General features: G+C 36.9%; 2 protein-coding genes across 24 annotated transcripts in view; one reads left to right on the plus strand and one right to left on the minus strand.

Annotated features, from left to right (window-relative positions):
* The window catches only part of Nexn (nexilin F-actin binding protein), a 30,161-nt gene extending 20,009 nt beyond the window's left edge, over nucleotides 1–10,152 (plus strand). For 3 of the 4 annotated variants that reach the window (XM_050149524.1, XM_050149525.1, XM_050149526.1), the window contains 6 exons: nucleotides 416–610; nucleotides 2,972–3,169; nucleotides 4,333–4,554; nucleotides 7,002–7,187; nucleotides 7,421–7,778; nucleotides 7,870–10,152. In XM_050149524.1, the coding sequence (XP_050005481.1) occupies nucleotides 416–610; nucleotides 2,972–3,169; nucleotides 4,333–4,554; nucleotides 7,002–7,187; nucleotides 7,421–7,778; nucleotides 7,870–7,883 (1,173 nt within the window). In that variant the 3' untranslated portion in view covers nucleotides 7,884–10,152. Of the gene's footprint in view, nucleotides 1–415; nucleotides 611–2,971; nucleotides 3,170–4,332; nucleotides 4,555–7,001; nucleotides 7,188–7,420; nucleotides 7,836–7,869 lie in introns of those variants that run through there. The other variant, XM_050149527.1, reaches the window with a different exon arrangement.
* The window catches only part of Fubp1 (far upstream element binding protein 1), a 31,838-nt gene continuing 20,472 nt past the window's right edge, over nucleotides 8,961–20,326 (minus strand). For 4 of the 20 annotated variants that reach the window (XM_050149532.1, XM_050149539.1, XM_050149533.1 and 1 more), the window contains 4 exons: nucleotides 20,191–20,319; nucleotides 18,428–18,502; nucleotides 13,909–14,054; nucleotides 8,961–13,668 (listed from right to left, as the gene is read on the minus strand). In XM_050149532.1, the coding sequence (XP_050005489.1) occupies nucleotides 13,627–13,668; nucleotides 13,909–14,054; nucleotides 18,428–18,502; nucleotides 20,191–20,319 (392 nt within the window). In that variant the 3' untranslated portion in view covers nucleotides 8,961–13,626. Of the gene's footprint in view, nucleotides 13,669–13,908; nucleotides 14,055–18,427; nucleotides 18,503–20,181; nucleotides 20,320–20,326 lie in introns of all 20 variants that reach the window. The other 16 variants (XM_050149528.1, XM_050149530.1, XM_050149536.1 and 13 more) reach the window with 12 other exon arrangements.

The following is a 20,326-nucleotide window of genomic DNA, read 5'->3' on the forward strand; positions in this document are numbered from 1 at the left end:
ATACATAATAAATAAATATTAAAAAAAAAAGCTTGAGAAATTTTATTTAATCTAGAGTACATTTTTACTTGTAACTTCTCCACATTTGATTATTTTATCATATAGGACATTAAAAAGGAAGAGGATTTGGCCAGGCATGGTAGCACTTGGGAGGAAGAGGCAGGTGGATCTCTCTGTGTTTAAGGCTAGCTAGGTTTGCATAGTGAGTTCCAGGGCAGCCAAGGCTATTTAGAGAGATCCTGACTCAAAAATCAAAAATACAAATAAAAGCTAAATAAAAAGTAAGAGGTTTTGGAGTAAGTATTCTGGGAGCAAGGAAATACTCGGTCAAGCTGCTAAGCACATGCCCTTCCCTGGCAATGCTTTCCTGTCCCAGTGAGTCTCAACTTTTAGTAATGCATAGTTTCTTTATTAGGTAAATGAGGAGGATGAGGATGAAAACCAAGATACGGCAAAAGTATTTACAGAGTACCGCCCTGGAAAACTCAAGCTCAGTTTTGAAGAAATAGAAAGGCAAAGGAGAGAAGGTGAGAAAAGAAAAGCAGAAGAGGAGGCCCGGAGAAGAATAGAGGAAGAGAGGAAGGCATTTGCTGAAGCAAGGAGAAGCATGGTAAGACAAAGTTACCTCAACAGTTTGTGTGTGCATCGTGTGTGCACTTGTGCAAGCTGTGGAGAGCCAGACAACCACCTTGGATGCCATCCTCAGGAATGGCTGCAGTCTGAGGATTCCTGTCTCTGCCTTCTCAGTGCTGGGGTTATAGGTGTGCACCTAGTTTGCTTGTGTTCTGGGGACTTGAACCCAGGTCCTCAAGCTTGAAAGATGAGGACTTTACTGACTGAGCTATCAAGCCTAGCTAGGGATTCAGTTTTTGAGGCTGTAAATGAATTGATTAGACTCTGAGGAACATCCTGTCTGTCATCTCTGAAATCTGTAGCAAGCATATGAATGGCAAATAGGTTTTAAACACCAGTCCCTTGTCAGTATTTTCTTTGGCCGTGTCAAAAGGGTTCTGATTACCAATGCATAAAGGGTTGGGCACTATCTCCCTCTCTCAAAGATCCATTTTCTAGACCAGATCTGAGTCAAGAAAAGTCAGGGAATTTTCCCATACAGTCCCTCCTCCCATTCCTCTCTCTGCTGCCCCTCTCTCCTTTATTTTTTGCCATTTTAATCCCACTCAGTCTACTTAGATGGCCAAAATAATTTAGTCACAATTCTCTAACTCTTCAAAACACCCATCATTCTTTCTTAAACAACGATACCTAATTTGTCACAAAGGTAAACTTTCCATGCCATGCTAATGTTTATAACATGGCTATCTGATCCACCAGTTTTCTTGTACACTCAAATCAGAAACTTGGGAGCCTGAAATTACGTGCCTTCAACCTTTCACTCATGCCCAAGTGGCTATAAACTCCCATTTATTCAACGCCCTGACTTACTCTCCCATCTTCACCACCGTAGTCCATAGCACTGTTGCTATTCCTTGCCCGTGAGTCCAGGAGAGGATTGTTTCACTCCGTGTCCATGTCTGCAGGCAGACCACGGTTCAGATTAGAGATAGAAGTCTTCACTTCCAGGAAAACAGAATTACATGACTTTTCATGGTAAGATATATCTGACAACAATTTACAAGCAAAGTTTCTAGTTCAGTTTGGAGATTGCTTGTCCTCAGGATGTGATAGTATGATGAAACTGTTTTGGGGACCAGGAAGATAGCTCAGCTGAGTAAAGATATTACTAAGCCTGATGATCTAAGTTCAGTCTTAGACACTTGCATGATAAGAGAGAAAATTTTTTTCTGAGACCTAAATGCCTCCCCCCCCCCCCCAATAAATAGACAGAGGAACATTTTAAAAAGTTTCAAGGGCTGGAGAGATGGCTCAGTGGTTAAGAGCATTACCTGCTCTTCCAAAGGTCCCGAGTTCAATTCCCAGCAACCACATGGTGGCTCACAACCATCTGTAAAGAGGTCCGGTGCCCTCTTCTGGCCTTCAGGCATACACACAGACAGAATATTGTATACATAATAAATAAATATTAAAAAAAAAGTTTCAAACCTTACTGTTGAGAGCCGGCTATGATGTTAGACAGAGTGCTACCTATTTCCAAGCTTTGTTTAATCCTGTGACAACCATAAAAAAGTCATCATGGTGGAGGCTCAGAGTAGTAAGTGGTTTGCCCAAGGTCACAAATTAGTTACTCATAGAAATTTACAAAATAGTGAAAAGCAAAGCAGTCTGTTAATCATTCCCATTTCTAAATAATTTATTGTAGTGTATCAAATACTAGGTTCCACCTTAATACTTTCCTACAGGTTTCATATAATTTATAACCTTTCTAGAAATATGCTGAAGCCTGACTTCTGGCTTTGTTAGCTGGCCTTTCTGTTGATTTTGGACTACTTTTCAGCCAATGCCTCAGGTCCTCACGTGTAAACCAAGGGTGATTACCCTCAGCTACTTTATAAGGTTACAGGGTTAGCTAAATCTATGCATCTGTTAGTGGACTGGCAGTTCTAAGAGTATAACTATTATTACTTTAAAACATCTTGGCAACAAAACTTCACAATAAAATTATGAATTAAGGCTTTTTGTTTTTGTGCTAAAAGCTCATGATGATCCAGATGTAACTACGACTTAACTGAAATGTCCTATTCAGTGACCAGATTTGGAGATTCACTTCAATTAAAATGTTCTCAGTGTCATTAAAATATATTATTGCATGAATATTTTTGTTCATTTGAATAGAGACTAGATACAGATGGTTACCATCCTCCACACCACAGATACCCCAATCTTACATTTTTCATAATATCCCCTTGTTCATTGATTTGAGTTGTAAAAGTTTATGATTTCTGAATTTTTAGATCAACATAAAACACTTATTCAAGAAGTATCAGTTTCTACAATATCATTTTTTAGTATGCACAATTCTGGAAAAAATGATAAAAATATTTATTTTAAATAGGTATTAGATGATGATTCCCCAGAGATATATAAAGCAGTTTCCCAAGAATCTCTGATGCCTGGAAAACTGGAAATTAATTTTGAAGAATTATTAAAACAAAAAATGGAAGAAGAAAGACGACGAACAGAGGAGGAACGGAGGCATAAACTGGAAATGGAAAAACAGGGATTTGAACAACTGAGACAGGAAATGGGAGAGGTAAGGTGGAAGAATATTCACTTAAGAGATCTGAGTGCATTCCTTATATTGCTCTATTGTGACCTTTATGTTATTAATCACATAAGGATATCTGACATACTTTTATGATATATATTCTTAATATAGGTGTGTGTGTCCAACCTGGTAGAGTGTAGCTAGGAATATGGCCTGACACAAAACTGAAAGCTATTGGTATCTTTTTAGTTATTTGTTGTAACTAAAGTCTTTTTCCTGTGCGAACCTTGTAGGTAACAGTATCTCGATGCAATGTCAAAAAGATAGTAAACATGTTCTTCTAAAGGACTGAGATCCAATTCCCAGAACCCACATGGTGGCTCACAATCATCCATTAACTCCAGTTCAAGGGCATCTGATGCCCTATTCTGACCTACACAGGGTATGCATGTAGCACACACAAACATCATATAGGCAAAGCACTTATACATGTAAAAAAAGATCTAAAAAGTTGTAATCAATATTGTATTTAATTGTGGGTCCAAAGCACAGTAGTATTGATACTAGCAACTTAATATGCCAAAGAGAAGTTTTTGTTTTGTTTTGCTTTGAGAGAGTCTATGTGTAGCCTTGACTGTCCTAAAACTAGCTCTGTAGACTAGGGTGGGCTCCAGCTTAGAGATTCACCTGCCTCTGCCTCCCAAGTGCTGGGAGTCCATGTAGCTGTCAGAGAAGTTGGAGTTATACAGGGCTTCCTTCATGTGGAAGGTTGGAAGTTGTTTTTTGTTTTGTTTGAGATGGGGTTTCTCTGTAGCTTTGGAGCCGATCCTGGAACTGGAAGTTCTTAATAAGTAAATGTTTTTACTTAAAACTTACTTGATGTGTTTTGGTGTTCTTGCCTGCACGTATGTTACAAGCAGTGCCAGCGGGCCTGAAAAGTATCAGATCCCCTGGAGCTGGAGTTAAAGATTGTAAACCTCCATGTGGGTGCTAGGTACTGAACCCAGTGCTCTTAACCTCTAAATCATCTCTCCAAACCCAGAAATAAAACTCTTAAAACAGTACACATAGGATACCATTTGACCAATGGCTTCCAGGAATCTGCCTGTTTGTCTTGGAACATACTCCCCTGCCCCACATTCACGCGCAGATGGGAAGGAGATCCACTGTAATTCACTGATAATCAACATAATCTTACTCTCTTGAAGGAGGAAGAAGAAAATGAAACTTTTGGATTGAGTAGAGAATATGAAGAATTAATCAAATTAAAAAGAAGTGGTTCTATTCAAGCTAAAAATCTAAAAAGCAAGTTTGAAAAAATTGGACAGTTGTCTGAAAAAGAAATACAGAAAAAGATAGAAGAAGAGCGAGCAAAGAGGAGAGCAATTGACCTTGAAATTAAAGAGCGAGAAGCCGAAAACTTCCACGAGGTACATTATTATTGTATTTGTTATAACCTTAATCTTAAAATAAGTTAGTATTTGCAGTTACTTATTGGCATATCTCTAACAATCTGAAAATAGCAAAAGACCATTTAGCTCATCATATAGCACTGAGTCCAAAAGGATGAGGGAAGAATGGATAGAGTGCAAAATGAGGAAAAAGTGGAATGGTAGCAAACTAAATTTAGAAGCAAAGCAGGATAAGTGACAGTTGGTCTGGGGACACACAAATGAGCCAATGGTATGACAATCTATTGTGCTGGATGTTAGCTGCTGCTGTGAAGCTACATTGGACATAGTGTGCTTAAGAGGTTTGTAGGGCTGAGGCATTTCAGCGTGATGTAACAGTGGCAGCTTTCCCTGGCCCCCTTTGGGGTTTCTGTAGAAAATTCTTCCACAATGCTTTGTGATCTAAGCCAGAAATGGCTCAATCTTAACATTTTAGAGTGCTGATGGCTTTGCTCCCTAGCCAGCATGTATCCCGTCTCTCTGTACCATTCCAGACTCCATGCTTTTTAACCAAGCAGGCTGTATCTTCAATACCTGCCTTTGTTTCTGAAATGCTTTCTGCCGGAAATGTTTCCTCTTACTGTCCTGTGAAAATAACTTTCAGCCTTTAGGGTCAAAGGCTATCTTCTCATTTGTAAAGTATTCTCATAAAAAATGTTGTGGTAAGAGGAACATTCTAGAATGAGGGACAGTGGAAGTCAACAAGATTGTACTAATTTATTTGAGGGACTCTAAAACAGGTTTCAAGGACTTTATAATGGTATGACTGAACTGAACAGGTTATAAAGTTGTCAAAGTACTTTGTGGCTAGTTATGAAAGGACTTCACCTTACAAGAACTGTAATCAGCAAAAATGATAATAGAAATTCTAAATAGTTCTACCAAAGAATTCTAGCATCACAATGAAGTGGAAAACAGTCATAAAGGCAGGACCAAAGGTTAGGTAACAGAAAAACCCTTGGAGTCCTGATTCTTCAGTGTCCACCTCCTGACACTGGGATTATAGACATGTACCATGCTTGGCAAGACCTTTTTTTTTTCTTTAAACAAAATGGGGTAAGTTCTCTTCTAGATGGTTGCTGAGGACCTTACTATTGTGGCATCATCACCAGGGAAACCAGCTGGTGCTAGATTTATCAAGTCTGGTGAGGTATTAAATTGTGTTAAGCAAGGTAAAGACAGTCTGACGCTGATTCTGAATTTAGTGAGATGCAGGTGTATGTTGTAAAATTATTGGTAACAGTGGGAAAGTAGTAAAATAGTAGTCTTGTGATAATTGGAGAACACTAGCATTTACTAGCCAAGTGGTACGAAACAAAAAAATTAGAATCTTTAAACATAGGTAAAATTCAAGATGGGTATGAAGAGACAGGATGAGTCAAGGGTAGTCTAGACTCCAGGCCTTGTTTTAAACAAAACCCCAGTCTACCAAGAAGTTGTTCTTTTGTTAAAGATACCCATTATAAAATCTGTAAAAATAGAACCAGTATGTTTGATGCTTTTCTGCTTCTGGCACAGGTGTCAGATTAGGTTGTCCTCAATCTGAAGAATGTGTAATTCTCTTCTATCCCTTGGATAAAGGCCCTTAATGACCTTTACTTCCAGTGATAGACTTCCTCTCCAACCTCCAACTGTCTCCTGTTGAGAGCTATCTATGTTTGTAAGAGAGTGGTGCTGCACCTCTCATCCTAAGGCAAACTTAGGCTTTTAATGTTGAACGTGGTGAGTTCCAGGCCAGCTAGACATCTTGTCTTGGGGTGGGAACTACAAATTATGCCTTCCAACTTCCAGAAGATTCCAGACTTCTTTGAAGGCACCCATACAACCTTCGATTTAAGAATCCAATATACACTCATAGTACTTTATACCCCCTATTTGGTTAACCAATTAAAAGGTTATACAGTGTCTGAATTTGTGTCTTCAGTATCCCAAGCTGGCAACAAACTTCTCACTTCCACCAAGCGTTGGACCACCAAATGCAGGTATGGAGATAAGAGTCACGTTTGAGGACTCATGAATGCTAGACCCGCAATCTGCCAATGGAGCTACATTCTCATCCTCTGACTTGGTTTTCTAATGTCCTGCTGTATTCCAGGAGAACACTATGCTGCTTTAATATCCTGGCACCAATACTGTCAGTGCCCTATGACTTTAGGTTTCCTTCCCATAACACCACTCTAGTTTTCCAAAGGTTCTAAAAAAGAGAACATCGATGTTTAGCTGCTTGACATTCCTTTCAGTTAGTCAACTGATTTTCTAAATGCAGTTTTGAAGAAGCAATAAACTTGTACGTTTTCTCACTTTTCCTGAAAATCTAAATAGCTACAGTATCACAAAAAGCAAACCAAGTGTTAAATATTTTGTGCTTGTAAATTACCAAGTCACTAATGCATTCATTTGGCAAGCAATTTTCATTCTTTTTTAAGGACGACGATGTTGATGTAAAGCCTGCAAAAAAGAGTGAATCTCCCTTTACTCATAAAGTGAATATGAAAGCCAGATTTGAACAAATGGCTAAAGCAAGAGAAGAAGAAGAACAAAGGAGAATTGAAGAACAGAAGTTACTACGAATGCAGTTTGAACAGAAAGAAATTGATGCAGCATTACAGAAGGTATGCACCTACATATCAGAGGGAGTTCTTAACCCATTTACAAGCAATTAAGGCATTGTCCTCATAGCTTTCAAGCCATTTGAATGGTTTTACAATCAACGAAACCCAGGGTACCATGCATGCTAGCCAATGCTCTAACACTGAGCTATATATACCCCAAACTTTTCTTTACCTCCAAAATTCTATTACTAAAAACAAATGACAACTTAATAAATGCACTTATTTTAATACAGAGACGAGAAGATGAGGAAGAAGAAGAAGGGAGCATCATTAATGGTTCTACCACTGAAGATGAGGAGCAAACCAGATCAGGAGCTCCATGGTTCAAAAAGCCTCTAAGAAACACCTCAGTTGTTGACAGTGAGCCAGTCAGATTTACTGTTAAAGTGACAGGAGAGCCCAGGCCAGAAATCACATGGTGGTTTGAAGGAGAGATGCTACAGGATGGAGAGGACTATCAGTACATTGAAAGAGGCGAAACTTACTGCCTCTATTTGCCAGAAACTTTCCCGGAAGATGGAGGAGAATATATGTGTAAAGCAGTCAACAATAAAGGCTCTGCAGCAAGTACCTGCATTCTTACCATTGAAAGTAAGAATTGACTTTTAATCCTTTATTTTATTAAGGAAATAAATGGGAAAAATACCATTCTTCTCTCTCTCTCTCTCTTTTTTTTTTTTAGTGGATGACTACTAAGCTTCCTTCTCTCCTTGGAACTCTCTCTCTCCAACTCTCTTGCTACATCTCTGTGGAGGGGCTAAAGGAGACCAGAGGTGGCACCAACTTGACCTAATACCTTTTCCCCACATCTTCCAACTAGCTGATCCAAAGAATGCCTTTTCCAATGCACATCGGGTTACCATGTTATGCCCAGTCAAAATGTAGTTGACAGGGAAGGGAAATGTACTCCTGTATGAACCTAAAGCAAATGCTTTGTATCTTCCATATTTATAGCCATTATGTTTAAAGTTTGCATGAATAAATGGAGTTTTTACATCTAAAGTTAGCCAGAGAGGACAGTCTGCTGCGGACGCCAGTCTTTCTGAAGATACACTGACAAAGGAGGACTGCTGGAAAGAAAAACCCAAGCAGGAATTTTTTTTCTAAACTACTAAATCAAATTTGATAGAAACCAACGTTTAAGCAGTGTTCCAAGTGTGATAGATATTAACATGTGTGTCTCAAATGTATAATGACCATACTGAAGTTTATGCTGTGACCTGAATGAATAAATGATACTATAATGAGAAAATATTAGTACTCTTTGCAGGAACAAATGTGGCTTTTTTTTTTTTTTTTTTAACAGTTGAAGATTTCAAGATTTAAGAGGATTAGATTCAGGGAAAAGTGATTTTAAAATTCTAGCTTTATGAGTTCAAGGTCAGCCTGGTCTGGTCTACATAGTGAGTTCCAGGACAGTCAAGACTACATAGAGAGACTGTCTCTAAATAACAACAAAGAAGTCTGTAAATAATTATAACTTATGTTCTATTATTTGGTTGTTTTATATTTATATTCAATTTCTTGGAAAACAATTTTATTTTACATTATGAAACCATAATAAAGTTACCTGTGCATCAAAAGGCCTTTCCCCCCCTTATTTTAAAAGCTATGCAATGGGCTATCCGCTCTTTTAAAGTTTAAACAACTTATCATTAGAATTAAAAGGCAAAACCACCACCAGTATTTTTCTCACAGTAAAATTTTAATGACAGAAATAAAGGAGAAAAATTTTAACTCAGTATACATATCAAAGACACAAAAGCACTCTGGTAAGTCATCACTGTACATTTATTGTTTTAAATTAAGAAAACCATAAAGAATACAAAATCACAATAATCCAATGCCCTTTACATACAATGTCAATAAAGCAAAACTCTAAACCAGTTTGTAAAGTATTCAATTTACCTCCAGTCCAAGCTGCATCTCCCTAAGACACTGTTCCCATCACAGTAGCCATTTTAAGCCAATCTTCTTTTAACACACGGGTAGTTTCTGTAGAGAACACTTTTCTCAGGACGAAAATGCATCGAGCATGCATAAGAAAATATATATATATTTGCAAATACATTAAGAGTTTCTTTAGGGTATCATTCAAGAAACTAAAGCCCTGGCATTTGCTTTTTTAAAGCCATCATTTAAAAAAAATTTCTCAATTCGATTGACTGATTAAACAAAAAGCAGGGTCATTTTCGGTCAAATTATCTAAGTATTATGAAAATGCATTTTAACGCCAGGCAGAATTTGCAAAAAATAAATAAATAAAATAAAAACAAAAAAAGAAAAAAAGACATCTCCAGTGATCAGTTAATTCTACATCAACATTCTATACAACATGTTAACCATTTTTAGGAAGAACTGGTTGTATTGGCAAAGCATTCAAAAGTGAATGAAAACTTAGGGAAGCACTTGCTATTCTAAACTGACTTTAATGAATTAACTACCAAGATATTTAATACTTTATAATTAGTATCAAATTACTAGTTTTAATATTAAAATGATTCTCATTACTAAAAAACAAGTATACATTTCTGAAACAAACATCAAAGCAATGAACACTAAGTTATCACTCCACTAACATGTATGTCATTAAAAAAATCTGTAAACTTGTTTAAATGAGTTTAATTTCAAGCTAAATCATTCAATTTTCTACCTTAAAAATCTGCTGAATTCAAATCAACTGGCACCTTTTCTGCTTTCAAGTTTACTTACAAGTAAGTTTGGTGCTATTTAAAATGCTTTAAACCAGTGAAGGTTTAATGGTAATGAATTGAAACTTCTCACAAGACAGAAACAATCCCCAATATCTATAAGCATTCATCCAGATTTCCAAACGCCAACTACAGCTAACCAAAACTTCACAGGCTCTAAAGAGATACCGATCCAACCTCTCTCAATCTCTCTCTTTCTCCCTCTTCCTCTCTCTCTCTCTCTCTCTCTCTCTCTCTCTCTCTCTCTCTCTCTCTCTCTCACACACACACACACACACAGTGGGTGTAACAACTATATAATTTTAACAGTTCATGGAACATTTAAGTGAATAGCACTTTAAAATGAAAAGTGATCAAGATTAAGAGCAGGTACATCATACCCTATACCATATTATGTATGGGAATACATTTCATATTTCTCAATTATGATTTGCCAATTTTACCTTCTACATTGAGCCCTTCTATGGTCCATGCTCATCGGCTCACCAATGGCATACACTCAAAGGATTCCTCTTTATGGGTAACTATCTCAGGACCTGATATTATGAGCTATGATTTGGTGCTTGCAGCATCTTCAGCACTGTGTGTGAAAATGAAGGCAGTATTTTTGAATATTTTTCTTTGTTGTAAAGATAAGCAGGAGTTTTTAAAAGGATCAGCACATTTAGAAACTGAATTAAAAACAAAACTGATACGGTGCTGTTTTAAGACACTCATCTTAAGTCAAAATATGTACTAGTTAAACATCATTCCTAAGAACACAAACATTGTAAACTGGCAAAAAAATAAATGCAGCGTCAGTTATTAAAATATAAACCAGAAAGTTGGTTATGCAGACTATGAAAGTTATTTGACACAGTTAACATTTCACTGATGCACATGCCTTTTTTCAAAACTTACTGCCAGTATTCCTTAGTCTTCCTTGTCAGCATATACAAGTCATGGAAACAGAACTGTCTAGGAAACTGACCCAAAATGTTCTTACTGAATCACTATACTTTAAAGCAGTAATAATAAAGGAGGAAAAAAAAAAAAACAAAACTAAAACCACAGGCTTGGAGGGTAAAGAAAATGTCCTGTCAGTTATACAAACAGGCTGTGAAGGCTGTTGAAATTTCTGACCAAAAGATTTTCTAAGTCTTAACTATTTAACTGTTCTTACTGTCACACTTCTATAACTTGGGGAAAATGGGTACAAAAAGATCTGGGTGTTTTCCAGTTATAACAGCAATCTACTCATTTTACTTTTAATGAAAAAATTAAAATAAAAACCATTACCCAAAATTATAAACAGTTGCTTCAACAAATTAACAGACTTTCCACTAGAATGGTAGCATAAATAACAAAATACATTTGGGGAAGCAGCAGCAGATTGCTTTTGAGTACACAACCACAAAACCTCACAGGGACAACATTAATGTACTGATATATTTATATATATGTCCTTAGGTTGTGCTTACCTGTTGCTTTTTGCAGCAGAACCTAAGGTGGAAGGTCTGGGAAGGCACTGTGAAGTATAAATAATTGCACTGTTTGCAATTAATAAGGATTTTAAATTTTAAACGAATCAAAATCAACAGCCTCCAATTTGTGAATGATACTGAATTCAACTATTTCCTTCAGTTTAATTACTAAATGCACCACTTTCCTACGTCATCCATCTATGCAACAACATCATGCAATACTGAAACTGTTCATGTCAATACCCTACACTTAATAGTTAACTCCTTAACTAGTAAACTTCAAACTAGACTATGTATCCATATCTAAATAAGGGTAAGGGAAGTCACTCAAAGTTACATAAAACAATCAAAAACATTTCAAAACATCCACAATGAGCTGTACTGTTTTCTGCCCTATTACCTCAACATTTCTGTCCTCATACCTCTTCCTTTAAAGCATATGCAAAACACATGGTGCTCACCACAGATAAAACATATTTATGAAAAGATGCTAAGTGCTACATTGCTTATAATTTGCAATCTGAAAAACACTGTCTTACACATTTCAAGTTTTTCATCATTAAAGATGCATATCTTACAATGAAAAATCGGTATTTTAGGAGCACCGATAGATAGTACTATTCAACTTTGATAATGATCAATCTTCTTTAGCTATTAGCTAAAGCATATCAAAAATACTTACCCATTAAGCTCACTTAAAAAAAATACAAAACTATGTATTATTCTATGTTAAAAGGCAGTTTATGTTTTCCTATGATATCAGCACTGTATTCCAACATAATATTCACACAAAATATAGCAATTGCATTATGTGGAACATTGACAAAGAGACACTGTTGCAGTTCATCAATTTGTCATTCTGATGTACTTACAGTGCAATGCTCCTTGAAGGAACACAATCAAGGATGATACACAGCACAGTCCTCCTCACCCCTACAGAGCTAGTCCTATACTGGCTGGATCAAACCTGCACTTCAACAGACAATGGCAAGACAGACTGTATTTGCATGTAGTCTAATATATTAATATGCAAAGAGCCAACAAATATGCAGAATAAAACAATGGTTTTCAACAATATCAGAACTTCAGCATGAATGTTAAGAGTAATAAAATGATTCAAGTACACAAAAAATTAATTTGATTCAATGACTGGACTTGTGCAATTACAAGACAAGGCTTATCTATAATGCAAAATGAAAAAAGCTGGAACGTTTTCATACCCCAGATGTTTCAATGGCAGATGCAATGTAGCTATATTTTTGCATACTATTTACTTTTCTACCCTAAATTTAGAAAGAAACACACTATTATATACATTGAAATAGTTGCTTTACATGGAAAACAAAAAGCTTCTTATAAACTACTCAAATCACTGTCTGAAAACTGTTCAAAATTAGTTATGCTGAAACAGTCTTGGAAATAAGTGAAAAACAGAAAGGTTAACTGTTGTAGCAGCAGTACAGGTCTCATATATAAACAGTGCTCACATATAAAAGGAAATTTCACTGTTAATGCAATGGAAGTATACTAAAGATCATTGTATATACATGCAGTTTTAAAATCAAATAGAAGGAAAAAAATGAAGATATCAGGATTACTTGTGCTGAAATAGCCAAATACAACAGAAAAGATCCTCCAATCTACCACTATACTGCAAGGGGAAAAACATCATGCCAGTGTTTAAAAACTCAGTAATTCATGGGGAAAGCTTATATAGTTGTGTATATGTATCTTAATTTATCACTGCTAAGAAATTATGAATCCTTTACCCACATATCCAACTTACCGACACAGGAGGTTTCATATCATTTATTGTAAAGCACAAAACAGGCATTTTAAAAGTGAAAGTATACATTGAAAAAGTACATTTATATCACAAAGCATTGACCACATAATAGTTGCAAATACATTTGCTGGAATGTGTACATCTACACTAAAGACTAAAAACAAACCAGTTTTCATTTCTACACAGAAATATTAACCTCCTATCAGTAGTGATAGATATTTTGTACATTTTCAAAATAAAAAAAGGGGGGGAAAACACTACTTTAAACCAAAAACAAAATTAAGATCTTCATCAAGTCGTCTGCATCCATATATTTAACAAAGGTTTTTTTCCCCCACACAATGAAGCAAATACTGTATTGTCCACTTCTTATTATTGGCCCTGTGCAGAAGAGATACATAAGAGATACACAAAAAGTTAAAGAAAATCCTTTAAATGGAGCTAATTCAGGAGTGAATCCTTTAAGAAAGAAAAACTGGTTAATATAAATGATGGTGGCTTCTTGCATGATTTGCAAATCCCTGGGGGAAGAAAATTATTTTTAAAATCAAAGGCATTATAAAAATAGCACGCAGATGCCAGAAAGCATTATTTAAAAACCAAATCCCCAAACACATTACAATTTCCTAGTTATACTTTATCAACCAAAATGTAAAACACATTCCCAAACATACAAACATGCAAAAAATATGGTTGGAGGAAAAAAAAAAAAAAACCCAAAACCAAACCAAAAACACACAAACAAAGCAAGTGTATTATACCTGAGGTGCTGGAGGATGCTGCGGCATTCCTTGGGGACTTGTCTGGGCATAGTATGCTGCTTGTTGTCTATAGTATTCAGCCCAGGCTGCACTATAATCTGGCTGCCCACCTGGTGGGGCCCCAGTAGGAGCAGGAACTGCTTGACCTTCAGGGAAAGAGAGGAACTTTATTGCTCCAACCATATATAATTAAAAATCTCATAGAATCTCTTGGCTAGTAAAAATAATACCTTGCTTCTTGTAATATTCCTCCCAAGCCTGTGAATAATCTTGTGTCTGCCCTTGTTGACCTAAAGAAAACCCCCTGGATTTTAACATAAATTTCCACCCACTGTTCGCACAGCTTTATAATGACAGGCATAGAGGTTCTTGTTTATCTTGAGTCAGGTTTCACTTAGGCAGCACAGGCTGGCTCAGAACTTGTAATCCTCTTGCCAACTTCCCAAGTGCTGGGATTATATATGTGTCTCATTGACCCTTCAGTTACTGTTTATTTTATTATGCCTTAAAGAGAGAGGAAGGGAGAATGAGAAAAAAAAAGGTGCAGCACGCATAAAGAAACAAAAAAAATGCTCTTTTCATCTTAACCACAGATTTTAGTCTTTTAGTTCATCGCGCTATCAACAATGACGAAATGAAACTCGCACAGCCTTAAACAAAGGCAAAGATTCAGACATTTTGACAGGCAAGAAGAAACTTTTGTCCTTGTCGTCCCCCGCCCCCACTGGATTTGAGGCAGGGTTCCTCATGTCCTTGCTGTCCTCAAACTCAGAGATTTGCCTACCTCTGCCTTCCCAGTGCTGGGACTAAAGGTTTGTGCCGCAGTCACCATGGAGGTTCTGTTCGGTCTTGTTTGTTTGTTTGACATTGAGACAGGATTTCAAGATCCAGTTTGGCTGGCCTAGAGTTCTTGCTATGTAGACCTGGCTGTCTTCATCTTCAGAGAGGTACCTGCCTCTGCCTCCTGAGGATTAATGGCACGCGCCACCACACCTGGCTCACTATTCTTTTATCCATTTTGGCCATCTGTTATACTGGTCTTAAACTATAATAGAGAACTACTGATATTTATATTTAAAATCAATATTTTATAAAAAAAATTTATAAAACACACACATGCCATAACACAAAAGACCTACTATGTTCATATCAGAGTACAGTTTTGCTAAAAATAATTTGGCAGCTGATAAAAAGGACAAGATCAATGAATCAAATGAAACTCAGCTTCCACGAGTAGTTTTGTTGCTTCTGAGCAGAGTGACCATTTTGAGTTATCAAATGAGAAATACAGTCATCAAATCATAGGAATACTGGACAGATTCTGTAAGCAAAAACAAGTTAACTGCAGAGACAGTCTCTTGGTAGGGACATTATTACAATAGTTAGGAACATAGAGTATAATATATTTAAAATAAACTAGCCTGCAACTTACTTTGTAATGGCTCAGGCATAAAATATAAACTGAGTACATTTAGCTGAACACATCAGCCAAACCTATGACTCATGTACAACTTCCCCACCCTTTTGAAATTGCCAAGGCAAAAAACTAAAAAAAGAACACTTGTAGTATGTATGAACATGGAGCTCTGAGGAGACAAAAGGGACACCTTTATATTTTACAGTTTCAGAAAGCATCCTGTCACACACCGTAAAATGTGTTCACAGAATAAAGGTCAGCCACGTGAACTGAGATCTATGACTTAACCTTACAATGTGATGGGTGGGGGCTTGTTTGGGCAATGTAAAAACATTTTTTATTACTACAAAAATTCCCTAGTTCTACTTTTGCTTCCATAAGTAACTTTTTGGTTTAACATTTGGACCTTATAAGGAGATAGATGCAATTCAAAACAATATTTAGAAAACTCCAACAGGGTATAAAAAATAACACAATATCCTTTATAAAACTGTACGTGAGAGCAAATCTGGCTATGCACAATGACATAAGATACTTATGGACGGACATGTAAAGCACTCTTCAGACTCACAGTCTCTATGAAAACCCCAAATCTGCAAACAACTCTGACCACTAATGACTTAATTCGCTCTAGATCTCACCCACCCATGTCCTTATCCTTTCTAACACTGGAGTCTGGTCTACATCTTAGCAGGACACTACCCAATATTTCCACAGAGCTCAATAGAAAGCATCATCACTTCTACAACAGTATTAAGAGTCGTCCTTAAAAAAAAAATTTAAAAAAAAGAGTTGTCCTTATTAAACACATCACAGTGTTCAATTATGTCTTGATAGACCTGCATTTGTTCCACAGTTATGTCTTCCGGGCTTTAAGGTATTAGATGCCTTCAGAGCACCAAATTAGTACTTAACGTAAGGGCTATAAAAAATTGTGCTGTGTATGTTTTATGTGTGTTTGGGCACGGAAGCCGTGTATGTGTATGTAGATACCAGAAATTTGTAGTATATGCCTTCCTTATTACTAGGTTATCAGTGTTTTTACCCAAGATGACTTCACCTACTCTCCTCTAAACAGGAATTACCTTACCTTTATCTGATGCCTAATTCTTTACTGATTACAGAAGTTTTTATTAAACCTGCAACCTCAGCCGGGCAGTGGCGGCGCATGCCTTTAATCCCAGCACTTGGGAGGCAGAGGTAGGTGGATCTCTGCGAGTTCGAGGCCAGCCTGGTCTACAAGAGCTAGTTCCAGGACAACCTCTAAAAAGCTGCAGAGAAACCCTGTCCCTGTCTCAAAAAAAAAAAAAAAAAAAAAAAACCCAAAAAACAAACAAACAAAAAACCAACACCCAAACCTGCAACCTCTACCACTCTGTATTTTGCTCTTCGTAATGACTCTAAACACCTTTTCCTTCATCTATAAGAATCTTCGGCAGTGGTGGCGCACGCCTTAAATCCCAGCACTTGAGGAGGCAGAGGCAGACATATCTTTTTGAGTTTGAGGCCAGCCTGGTACAAGGCAAGTTCCCAGACAGCCTTAACTGTTGTTATACGGAGAAATCCTGTCTTGAAACTCCGACAGAGAGAGAGAAAGAGAGAGGGAGGGAGGGAGAAAATATCTTTGGTGTTTTCGAAGCAGTTCACAATGACTATAATTATGAAACCTGGTCAGCCTATTTGGGAAAGTAAGAAAAATAAATGCCTTTGGAGATAATCCACACACCTATACACACGATGAACCCAGAGCCCATCTATGCTAGCCAAACACGGTACTACCTAAACTAGACCAAGAGCCTTCAAACTTTTTTTCTCCTCTATTTTCTTCTCTCTTCCATTTCAAATACACTGGTCAGCAAGTTCCTGGAAAACAGCTCTCCAACTGGGGTTACCAGGACATGCACTGGCCGTGTTTGGCATTTTAAGATGCAATGGGGATTTGAACCCAGATATTCACAGAATGGTGTGCTGGAAAGTGCTAGAAAGCAGAAAACTAAAATCAAAGTGAGTTAAAATGTCTATATTCAACAAAAGCTACAATTAACTAAACAAAACTGATATGATGTCATGTAAACAAATAACAGGCTATAACTCATTCTACCACAATCACCTATATCAGTTAGCAGGCCTTGGTCCCCAACAAATCAACACACATGGTGAAATTACACATGGAGTTAATGCTTTTTGGCCTCTTCATACTCAATTCCTTATCTTAAAAAAAGTACCGTTATTTCAGCAGAGTTAGGGTGGCTATATGCCTTGACCACTTGCTATCACAGAATGATTAATACATTTCAATTCTTTCTCTAAAGTGCCCCAGTTGAGATAACAAATTATGTAGTCATGCTAATCACACAGAACACGGTTTCATGGTTAGAAAGTTTCTAGTACAAATGCTTATTAACGGTCATAACCTGCCTGAGAACAGTGAGGTTAAAAAAGTAAGCTAGCACACCTGTGAAGTCTCAGGAGTGTGACGCACATCACTTCTCTACACAGCTGTGCAATAGGAAACCTCTGTAATCTGGAAGCAGCTTTGTAGAAAGCTGTATCTACGGCTGGAAGTACTTTTACACAGCCACCATGGCTATGTGAGGCATACATTCAACAGTTGTCAAACACAAGCTTTTTTTTTTTTTAAAAAAAGTCATAATTTTTCCTTTTCAATGCATGTAAATGTTTAAAATTAAAGCAATCTGTCATTATGTCTTAATTTTCTGCTTATTTGACAGCAATATTGAAGATGACACAATCGCTTTGCTTGGATCTCTAAAATTTAACCTTATTCTAGTTAGAACATCACACAAAAGTATAGCAATAATTAAAGTATGTATTAGTTTCTAGTAAGGAAATTTCTTTTAATCACTAGCTTGCTGACAAATGCATTTTCTTGCTACATAAGCACAAATTTAAGAATTTCTTAATATGCTGCAAGTTCTATGATTTTAGAATGACACCCTTGATATTCTTAAATTCAACATTATAAAAATATCGATCATTTATCTAAAATATTAAAAATAAATTTCTAAGCAAAATCCAGCATTTTAATACATATTTACTAAGTTCTTTGATTTAATTAATGAAATTAAATATACAGCATACCCATTTTCTTGTAGTACTCTTCCCAAGCCTTTGTATAATCAACCTGTCCAGCTGGAGCTGGATTCTGCTGATCTCCTTGTTAAAAAACAAAACAACAAATAAAACAAAACAACAAACAAGATTTAAGTTTCGAAGGCGATTCTGCACCATGAACGTGGAGTTCACACTACCTATCCTGGAGCTGTAAGTACACTAGTGGGGGACACGCGACAGTAGGCACGAAAGGATGCAGAGAAACCGCTAACAAGGGCTACTAAGAAAATGCACATGAAAGAAACAGGACATGAGGTTTCTGGCCATTTTTAAGTACAAAAGTTAAAAAGCTGATAAGAGTTTTGAAGCACTAGAATGTCAATGTTTTAAAAAAATAAGCAGATAATCATGCTATTTTTATTAGCTATGTATTAGCTTGCATGTATACAAACATACTTAAAAAACTTCTAGATCGTTTTATTTCTGTATGATTGTTTTGCCCACACATGCTTATTTGCGCACTGAACGTGTCTGGTTCTCTCAAAGGTCTGAAGAGGGCACTGGATCCCTTGAAATTAGTTACAGTGTGAGTCACCACATGGGTGCTGGGAATCGAACCTGGGTCTTCTGCAGGAACAAGTACTATTAAGCGCCAGCCCCAAAACATACTTTCTAGTTCTATTTTAGAAAGGGTTACGATCAGTGACATTTAAATACCAATGAGTATACTCGGTCTGGTTTCAAAATTCTACCCTTGAAAAAAAAGAATGAATCATTGATTGGAGCTCAGAAGACAAAGTATCTTACTGTGTTAGGTACTAAGGAAGCACCTGAAGAATGTCAGAAGGACACCAGAGCCACCTTGAAGATAATCCCAACCACCCAAATCTAGGACAATATAATGAAAGCAGTTAAAATAAAAGGAAAGCTATTCCTTGCAATAAAACAGCAGTATACAATGATAGCAACCAACAGTTAACAGTTATAGCAACAGTAGTTTACTAAGGCAAGCTACTAATAGAGACTAAGGCTGAGGGAGAAGTGTGATGAACAGACTAGTGATACAATTCCAGTAAAATGTACCAAAAAATACTAAGTAATTTCTTATAGTAAGTGGTGGTACCATAATACAAAAACATGGCAGATCAGGGTTAGTACTCTAAGGGACTTAAGCTGACAGCTACCTAACAATTGAGTTATACTCTTCTTAGAGACATAAAAGGAAAGACCAAGAAACTGCTCCAGCCTGATTAGACACAACAGACCTAATAAATATGTTGTATGATACTAGATTATCTTGATAGAAACACTGGGACAACTGGCGAATCTAAGCAAGGGCTGTGCACAGGAGTGGTGTATCAATGCTGAGTAAGGACTCTTAAAAGACCACGACGGTTATTCAATTTGGAATAAGCACACAGTATGTATAAGGATAATATGACTTCATGTCTCCAGGTACAGCTTTCAGTAGTGCTTTTCATAATTAACAGACATCTATATCCGGGTAATGGAGTAAAGGGGGAACAGAACAAAGACTAAAGTTTATTACTACTTCAAAGTGGTTTAGTATGCTTACCCACAGTCACAATGACTCTTCAAACCTTAGGCCCAGGGATCTAACCTAGTGATGATGGTATTAGCACAGTATGCACAAGGTCCAGGGTTCAATTCCCAGGATTGAAAGTAAAATAAATGAAGTTTTGGTATGACACACTAGTAAACATATATAAAATCGAAACACAAGCTTTGGCTTTAAAATAGAAAATAAAAATTTTAATTACCGTAGTTACCTTGACCGTTCGTTTGGGTTGTAGTTGGTGCACCTGCAGGAGCTGCAGGCGGGGGCTGTGCCTGCTGTTGGTAATAGTGGGCATAATAAGCAGCCCAAGCTGCTGAATTTGGATCCGTTCCTGCCTTAGCTAGAAT

This window comes from Alexandromys fortis, unplaced genomic scaffold, assembly GCF_014885135.2.
Source record: "Alexandromys fortis isolate MF-2015 unplaced genomic scaffold, M_Fortis_MF-2015_v1.1 scaffold_68, whole genome shotgun sequence".
In the NCBI taxonomy this organism is placed as follows: Eukaryota; Metazoa; Chordata; class Mammalia; order Rodentia; family Cricetidae; genus Alexandromys; species Alexandromys fortis.